Raw genomic sequence first — 9526 nt, 5'->3', positions numbered from 1 at the left:
CAATAAAAGTATATTTGATTGATTGATTGATTGAAGCTATCTCTAATCATACCCTGCATCTCTACCTGTACACATAGGACCCAGAGCTATCTCTAGGCGTGCCCTGACCCTCCACCTGTACACATAGGTGCACAGGTACACATAGGACTCAGAGCTATCTCTCAGCGTACCCTGAATCTTAACCTGTACACATAGGTCTCAAAGCTATCCCTAACCGTGCTCTGACACTTTACCTGTACACATAGGACTCAGCGCTATCCCTAACCGTGCTCTCTCTTTTCCCTTGCAGGGCATCGCTGAGCGTTCACAGCATTGGACTCTGCCTCCAGGTAGAGGTCAAACAGGCTCGAGCCTCCTACCTGGAAACGCCAGCGCCATGACGTCTACCGTCCAGACGCTACGCTTCAAGCTGATGCCGCACGACATGGGGCTGGACTGGAGCCACCGCTGCGAGCAGGAGATCGAGCGCAAGTACGAGATAGTCCCGTCGGTTGTGTGCGCCATGTGCTGCCTCTTTGGAATCATCTACTGCTTCTTTGGTGAGTGCTGGGGGCTGGGCCAGCTGAAGGGGGAGGGGTGGGGGCTGGGCCAGCTGAAGGGGGAGGGGTGGGGGCTGGGCCAGCTGAAGGGGGAGGGGTGGGGGCTGAGCCCCACATATGACAGTGCTTGGGAGGGGGCAGCATGCACCTCAAAGTCCCCCACTGAATGTGAGTCTCACTCTCAGAACACAGTCTCATCATTAGCCAATCAAATGCATTTCAATTTAAGGATGATGGATTGATTTGAAAAGAACACAATTACCCAAAAAGGGAGGGGGACTACTGAATGAGAAAAAGGAACATGGAGAATATCTATGTACAGGGGGGGGGGTGGACATGTTAGAGAAAGCGTGAGAAGGGATCAAAATGGAGAGGGCATGGAACACAGGTAAGGTGGGCAAGGGAGCGAGGGTGTCCTCAGAGTCCAGAGCTGGGGGAAGGACTAGCTGGAGGGAGTGAGGCTGAATATAATCATCTCATCTAGCATTGCACAAGTGCTCATGGAAGGAGAGAGACCTCGGGATCCGGGAGGAAGTCTCCCCCGTTCTGCTCAGAGACCGGCCTTGACAACCCTCAGGGGCAGGTGGGTCTGGCCTAGACTTCCAGGGCATTGGTTTGATCCTAGGGCGCCAAACTCCCGGCCAGACAAGGGCCATCTTTAGAAGGGTACACGGGATATTGAGGTTGCTTCTCCGAGGCTCCGGGCTCACGATCAGACAAGGGCTGTGGTCATCTTTAGAATATTACAGGGCAAATCAGAGACTCCTTCCCTTAGCCTCCAGACTACTGGTTGGACACGGGCTGTGGCTGTCTGTAGAAGGGTACAGGCAGTGGCGTAACAAAGGCCACCGCCGCCCCCAGGGTGTAGGGGCCTGAGCTCCAGGGGGGCCCCTCAACACCCTACCCTGGCCTGACAGCTCCTGAGGAAGTCTGATGCTCTCTCCTAAACATGAATAAGTTCTAAAGTCATCTAATCTAGGCTCTAAGTTTAGAATAAGGATGGTTCGTAGAATAGGTTCTCAAGGAAATTCATACATGCGAGAATGTGTCAGCGTAGTAAATACTCCAGTGGGAGTCTTCAGGAGTTGAAATAAGTGTTTAGTATTTAGTGTTTAGCACGAAGCATCCCACTTGAGCAATAAAGAATGAAGGAAGCAGAGAGGTCTGTCTGTTCACCTCCAAGACTAAGGGAATCTGCTCTGACTTCCAGTGGTGTGAGCACTGATCAAATCCAGGAAAGCTTCAACTACAATCATAGGTCTCCCCACCCCATCCCACCAGGAACCAATCATTTCACTTCCTGTGATTTGCAATGATTAGGAGGCTTTATCTGCACATTCGATCTCCACACTTCTTGCCAATAGTTTTCTTCCCCAGGCCTTACTATGAAGAAACTAGTGCAGACAACAAAGCTCTTTTCTCTAACTATTGAAACCACGAGAACGCACCTGTAAATAAAAAGATCAAAGTGACCAGACGAAATACATTTCCAAATCAAAACCTTTAGTCAGACTTGTTTGAGCTAAACATTGGAGTGTGCACTTCAAATACATGGTTTTACTTGTGCACATGTAACTCAGAAACAAATTCACACATGAGTAAAAGCATACATGATTACTCTCTGCAAACGTGAATATAGAATACACGTATTCATGTTAAACTGAACATTAGTGAACACATTTATAAAACTCTAGTTTCTACAGTAAATCATTTTCTTTAATGCGTTTAAATGTTTACTCATGTTAATAAAGGTATGGCACACAGTAAATATAGTGTCACATGTAGGTACGTAAGGGCATGTCTGTGGCCTGTCAGGGTGGAGTCTAGATGCTGCTACTTCATTACAGTTGGTAATTATTCAGTCCAAGTTAAAGTTTCTTGTTAGAGCTACATATATTTATTTATGAGCCATAGCATTTCAAACATAAACATAGAAGAGGATTGATTGAATGGTGAGCCCCCTGCGCGATTGGAGGAGGCTAACAGCGAAGAGAGTCTATGTTTACATTTCCTAATAATACAGATGAACAAGTATACATGTTAATATAGCGTGATGAGAGAGCCGCAGAGTTGTGACGCTTCGTACATGTGAGTGGTGTTTTTGGTGGTCTTCACTCTGCTGCCTGTAGTGAGTGATGGATCTTTAGACCAATGTTGAATGGCTGGAGTGCGGCACCGGCTGTGACGTCAGACACGAATGAACTTCAGGAAAGAAGGTCTGTCAAGAACCTGGTGCAGCACAGGACTTTGTGGGGTACGCCGCAAGGTTTTGTTTGTTAGATCTACATTATGAGGCGGGTATGCTATATAGGTGTGGTATACGTCAGAGAGGTAGTTAGGGTATATGCCATGAATGGATTTAAATTCTGTTGCGTCAGTAACCTGCATCCAGGCGGTTGTTTTTGAATGTCCGGCAGGCGGCAGCCTATGGGTGATATTTAGAGACACTGGGGTTCTTTCGGAGATTGTATAGGGCTCTGGTGGTGATCTTTAATACTCTGGTCAACCGAGAGGAGGTGTGGGCGAAGAGCCCCCATGGAAGCCCCAGCAGAAGATCAGCTCTTGCTGTAATCCAGGTTGCTGTGTATTAGTGAACTGATCAATGCTTTGGATGCACGGATGGGAGGTATGTCCGAATCAATACTTAGTACCACTGTGTGGTGGTAGCAAAGGGGACCGCTCATAAAGAGGGGCTGGATAGAACTCCAAGGCTTACAGTAGAAGACACACATACGATACTTCTTGCTTTTCAGTTGCTCCACACACAGTATACCAGAGATCTAAGATTTACACATCGTATGTTATCATTTCATCACTTCCGGGTACCTTGTCTGCTTCTCCAGTTGGATCAATTGACTTGATCAGGGTTCAGAAAATGCATTGATCCTGTAACTAAAATACCAGCAATAAAGATGAAGAGCCCAGTGACATAGAGTCTTCAAGTAAGGCTGATGTGGGTGCTATTCTCGGCTTCATTTCCTGTTCACATTTAGATGTGCACAGGAGGTGAGACCCAGAATAGGACCCTGGAAGACCAGCAGCCTCCACACACCTCTGGACCCATCATTTGAAGCCGGCTCAGTATTTTGAATTTTAAATGGAGCACATTATGTGGGCAGGAACACCAGTCCCAAGCTCTGCCTGGCTATTCTTTCTGTAATATGGGTCATTTTAAACGAAAACAACAAAGGCAGTTACAGTTATGTAGTGGCGTACTAGTTGTTGCACGCCACGTAAAGACGTGACGTGCAGGCGGCCGTGTTTGGCCGGATGCGCGCGCAGCTCATGAGGAGGCGCAAATGCACACGGGGCAGAAGCGCCGGCTCGGCGCTCTTTAGGAGGCACTTATTAAGAAATAAAGAAACGTTTCCCAAGCGACCTGGAGCAGTGTTTTACTTATAAAGTACACCTTTACAGTGGCGACGAGGCTGGGAAGCCACCACCAGGCACCCAAAAGAAAGAAAAAAAATCGGAAAAAACGGACCCACCACGAGGGAACACAAGAGGACTCAGCTGCACACCAGTGAGCCCAGACCTGATTAGAGGTTACCCAGCGCGAACAAGCAGCCAGGACCGCACACAAAGGGGACAGAGTTCGAACAGGATCCTCAAACCAAGGTACTGACCCTAAAGAGCGCGGCAGAGCCCACCCACACCCTGCGAGGGTATGCAGCAGGCCAACAGCACAACAGGCCAAGAGCATATGGACACTAGTGCCTAGAAATAAAGCGCGCCAAAACAAAACCATCCACCACAAGTTGAGAATCAGCGCTGGCTACCACAAAGGAGGGGGAGGGGGCTTACTCTGATAGTCCCCAACTGCAACCACAGACAGAGGAAACGGACAGCACCCCAGGTAGCCCCAGTAACAAAGGGAGTGCCACACCCATAGTTAAGGAGGAGAAAATGAGCACACCAGCAGGATATGCAATTGCGCCAGTCCAATTCCTACCCAAGCCTGGAGAACCACTAATGAAGTGGGAAGACTGGAGGGAATACATAGACAACTTCATAGGAGTCCTAGAAGACGAGAGTGAGGAAGTATTTAACCCTAAAAGAAAAAAGCGTATCCTACTACTCAATTTAGGACCAGAAGGACTCAGAATATACAAAAGCCTGGTACCCAAACAAAGAGGAAGTACTGACGATGATGTTTATGCCCATGCTATAGATGACCTGAATGAACACTATCGTCCCACGGTATGCGTGTCAGTCGACAGATTCAACTTTCAGCAGAGGAAACAACGGCCGGGAGAGACTGTAGAAGAGTATGTGGCTGCCCTGAAGAAGCTAGCGACCACGTGCAGGTACGGAACATGGGAGGAGGAGTTCATTAAGGACCAAATAGTGATGCACACGACCAGCACTAACGTTCAGGACAAACTGTGGGCAAGTGGGGACACCACACTCAAAGATGTAATGGTCATCGTCAAACGAGCGGAACTGGCGCGCAGATGTGCAGACGCTACCACGAAAGAACCGACACCCTACACCATGGTAAACAAGATATACAACGAGGAACCACGCAGAGACCAAAAGTACAAAGGTTCCACCCCAAAGGGTCCCAACAAATGGCAAAGCAACGCCGGAACCCCAGGGAAACAAGCGAGCAACGACAACAAAAAAACATGCTACAGATGCGGAAGTTGGTCCCACGAGGCACATGACAGGAAATGCCCGGCGTTCCGGGCCAAATGTATGTATTGTGGCATCATCGGCCACTACGAAAAAGTGTGCCGGAAGAAATCATCCAAGAGCGTGGTGAAATACATCGACCAGGGCGAAGAGGACCAGGAAGAAAACGTGGAAGAAGAGGTGGTCACAGTACTGTGCATATATACGACCAGGTGCTGAGTGTGGATGGGAAAAGGACAACCAAACCGGTCTTGGAAATGACGATCGGCGGAATACCCATAAGTGTAGTAGCTGACACTGGCTCCCCCTACACCATTGTTCCAAGAGCAGTATGGGAGGAAACTTTCAGTCCACAATTGGGCCCAGAACTAGAAAAACTGGACATCCGTCCAGTCACATATAACGGCGACCGCATTCCTATGGCGGGATTCCGACCCTTGAAGTTCGAGTTTAGGGGCCGATCAGCGTTCTGCAAGCTATACATCTCAGATAAGGGACCGTTAGTCTTGGGATGGCTGGACCAGGGTGACCTGGGAATCAAATTGGATCCAGGAGGTAAAGAGCAGATACTGCTCAGGGAATCAGAAGAGTGGCCTGATCTATCCAAGTGAAAAGAGGACTACCCGAAAGTATTCGGAGGCACCGTTGGTAAACTGGAGAGATTCCTACACAAGATAATACTCAAGGAGGGAGCAATTCCAATCGCCCACAAAGTAAGAAACATGCCTATAGCGGTGAAGGATGCAGTACAATCGGAACTACAAGACTTGGAGAAAAAAGGGATAATTGAACCCATCACGTGTGCAGAGTGGCTCGCGCCATTGGTTGTAGTCATGAAGCCCAACGGGAAGGTCAGGCTCTGTGTTGACCTGAGAGAACTAAATAAGAACATAGTGGTGGAGAAGTTCCCGCTCCCAAGGATCGACGAGATGTTGGCGAAAACCCGGGGAGTCAAGTGGTACTCCACCATTGATTTAACCTCCGCTTACCACCAAATAGTCTTGCATCCGGACAGCAGAAAACTCACGTCATTCATCACCCCATTCGGATGCTATCAGTTCTGCTGTATGCTGTTTGGATTGGCGTCGGCAGCTGCAGTATTCCAGAAGCTAATGCACCAGCTCTTTAAGAACATGGAAGGTGTCCAATACTTCCAGGACGACATCCTGGTAATGGGGCGTGACAAGCTGGACCACGACTTGAAACTTGGCAAAGTGTTGGAAACCCTGGAGATCAAAGGGCTCACGGCAGAATGGACAAAGTGCCGACTAGGCCTTGAGTCGGTGACGTATCTAGGCCATGAGATAGGGGTGCAAGGAATTACACCCAAGACGGAAAACGTGATGGCAATATCCGAAGCTCCGCCCCCCTCCACCAAGGAAGAGGTCAGGTCATTTTTGGGCATGGCGGAGTATTACAGCAAGTTTGTGGTACACTTTGCCTCAAAAACACACCACATGAGGATGCTGACCAGGGAGAGCACCACCTTCCAGTGGACACCGGAGACACAAAGTGAGTTTGAGACGATCAAGAAAGATATCGCAGGAGCGGTACCACTCCAAGGATATGACCCACAGGGCACAACGGTACTCTCGACCGACGCCAGCGACAAGGGCCTAGGCGCGGTACTCATGCAAGATAGGGGGCAAGGGAAGATGGAGACGATCAGTTTTGCCTCCCGCGCATTGAATGACACCGAAAAGAAATACAGTGTGATTGAAAAAAAAATGTTGGCGGTAGTCTGGGCCATGACCAGGTTTCGACAATTCCTATGGGGAACCCAATTCCATCTAAGGACAGATCACAAGCCCTTGGTGAAGGTGCTAACGTCCAGTGGGCATGCCAACGCCACCCCCAGAATATCCAAAATGACTCTGAAGTTGCTCGAGTTCAGGTATGATATAGAGTACATTCCCGGGAATCGGAACCGAGTAGCAGACTACCTGAGCAGGGCGGCGGCCATGGAACCTGGTGAGGAAGACCCAACGGGTAAGGAGGAGATGGTAGCTCTCATGGAAGACCAAGAAAGGGCCATCAGCTACCAAGAATGGACGGAGGCATACGAAGAGGACAGCGTCATGCAAGAAATGAAGAAGCACATCGTAAAGGGTTGGCCAGAAAAAAGGCAACTGGGCGAATGTCTCAAGCCCTACTATGAAGTTAGGGAAGAACTATCGTTGGATGACAAAGGAGTGTTCACATACAGAGGAGACAAAGTGGTCCCGCCAAGAAGCATCATACCTAGGCTGCTGGACATCCTACACGAGGGCCACCTGGGCATAGAAAAAATGAAGCTAAGAACGAAACAAGATTATTGGTGGCCAGGCATGGACATTCGGGCAGAGAGACACGTTAGAGACTGCCCACAGTGCCAAGGAGCAGACAAGACACTCAAGCCCTTGCGTCCGGCCTTGGGAAGATTCGACCCCCCACTGAACCCGTGGGAAGAATTGTCAATAGACATTTTGGGCCCAATCCTTGACGGCCAAGGCATCCAGAAGTATGTGTGTGTCCTTATAGATAGATACTCCAAATGGCCGGAAGTAAAGATTGACGAGACCATGGAGGCGGAAAACATACTGAATTTCCTGTCCGACACGTTTGTGAGAGAAGGCATCCCCAAGTCCATCCTGAGTGATAACGGACCCCAATTTACATCTGAAAAATGGAGCAAATTCATGCAGAGGAACGGCATCACAATCAAACACACGTCAGTCTACCACCCAGCTGGCAATGGCTTAGTGGAGCGATTTAACAGGGTGGTGATGGGAGCGGTACAAGCAGCGATCTCTAACAACAAGGACTGGGAAAAGGCTATATGGAACATGGTATGGGCGTACAGAATCACTCCCACCGGAACCGGGTACAGCCCGTTCCAGATATTGAGAGGCCGGGAACCGTTCACGCACGATAACCGGGTGTTAAAAGAAAAAATCATTACCAGTGAGTGGTCTCCTGCAGTAGTACAAGCCAACTTGGAGAGAGCACAATCCATCTACACCACCTACTACAACAAACGCAGGAACGGGAAAGGGACAGTGTTGGAAAAAGGTGAATGGGTAAGAGTAAAGTTGGCATCACTACAGAAGAAAGTAGACAGCAAATACAGCAAGCCCATGCAAGTTAAGGAAGTGTACGACCGAGCGGCCCTGCTGAGTGACGGGAATGTGTGGTCCCAAGACCGCATGGCCAGATGCAACAAGATCTTGCAATGGGGGCAAAACGGAACGGAATGGGAGGACATGGAAGATCCGAACGTAGACATGGAACAACGTGCAAGTGAGCAGCAAGATGGAGGAAGTGATAGAGGTGAACAACAGGAGGAGAGGAGAGTGAATGAAAGCCAAGGAACTGATATAGACTTACAAAGGAGGAGTATGAAGGAGAGTGCGGCCGCGCTGAGAGAGAGAAGCACAGAGACAAGGAGCAGGGAAGCCCCGGCGACCCCGACCATGGTAACCCGGAGCGGAAGACCTGTGGTGAGACCTTCCAGGTTCCAAGACTTCGATATGGACAGCGAACTGTAAGTGACTTAGTTTGTGTTGGAAAAAGGGGAGATATGTAGTGGCGTACTAGTTGTTGCACGTCACGTAAAGACGTGACGTGCAGGCGGCCGTGTTTGGCCGGATGCGTGCGCAGCTCATTAGGAGGCGCGAATGCACACGGGGCAGAAGCGCCGGCTCGGCGCTCTTTAGGAGGCACTTATTAAGAAATAAAGAAACGTTTCCCAAGCGACCTGGAGCAGTGTTTTACTTATAAAGTACACCTTTACAAGTTATAAAGGCATATTTGATGCTTATTCACCTACTCTTTACTTTTTTTCAACAATTTGATTTAATAACAGACCCCCACAGTCTATTTTTAGAACCTCTTATGCCTGCTTATGAAGGCACTTTGGAGTATATATAGCAGTCCTCCTGTAGTACTCTTTTATGCACTCGAGTATATATAGCAGTCCTCCTGTAGTACTCTTTTACGCACTCGGGTATATAAAGCAGTCCTCCTATAGTACTTTTTTAACGACTCAAGTATATAAAGCCGTCCTCCTGTAGTACTCTTTTATGCATTCGAGTATATAAAGTAGTCCTCCTGTAGAACCCTTATCGGCACTCGAGTATGCATAGCAGTGCTCCTATTGTACTCTTTTACGCACTCAAGTATATAAACTAGTCCTCCTATGGTAATCTTTCACGCACTTGAGTATATAAAGCAGTCCTCCTGTATTACTCTCATGTGCACTCAAATATATTAAGCAGTCCTCCTGTAGTACTATTTTACGCACTTGAGTATATTTAAAGCACTCCCCTATAGTATTCTTTTACGCAATTTAGTATATTAAGCAAGTCCCCTGT

The 9526-nt window shown here is 48.6% G+C and overlaps 1 protein-coding gene across 2 annotated transcripts in view; it reads left to right on the top strand.

Annotated features, from left to right (window-relative positions):
* The first annotated feature begins 299 nt into the window (after positions 1 to 299).
* The window catches only part of TMEM198 (transmembrane protein 198), a 168337-nt gene continuing 159110 nt past the window's right edge, over positions 300 to 9526 (top strand). For both annotated transcript variants that reach the window (XM_086954347.1, XM_086954346.1), the window contains exon 1: positions 300 to 539. In XM_086954347.1, coding sequence (XP_086810473.1) covers positions 377 to 539 — 163 coding nt within the window. In that variant the 5' untranslated portion in view covers positions 300 to 376. The remainder of the gene's footprint in view (positions 540 to 9526) is intronic.

This window comes from Lissotriton vulgaris, chromosome 2_1 (assembly GCF_964263255.1).
Source record: "Lissotriton vulgaris chromosome 2_1, aLisVul1.2, whole genome shotgun sequence".
NCBI lineage: Eukaryota > Metazoa > Chordata > Amphibia > Caudata > Salamandridae > Lissotriton > Lissotriton vulgaris.
Note: the sequence above shows the minus strand (reverse complement) of the source record. Positions and strands in the feature narration are given on the sequence as shown.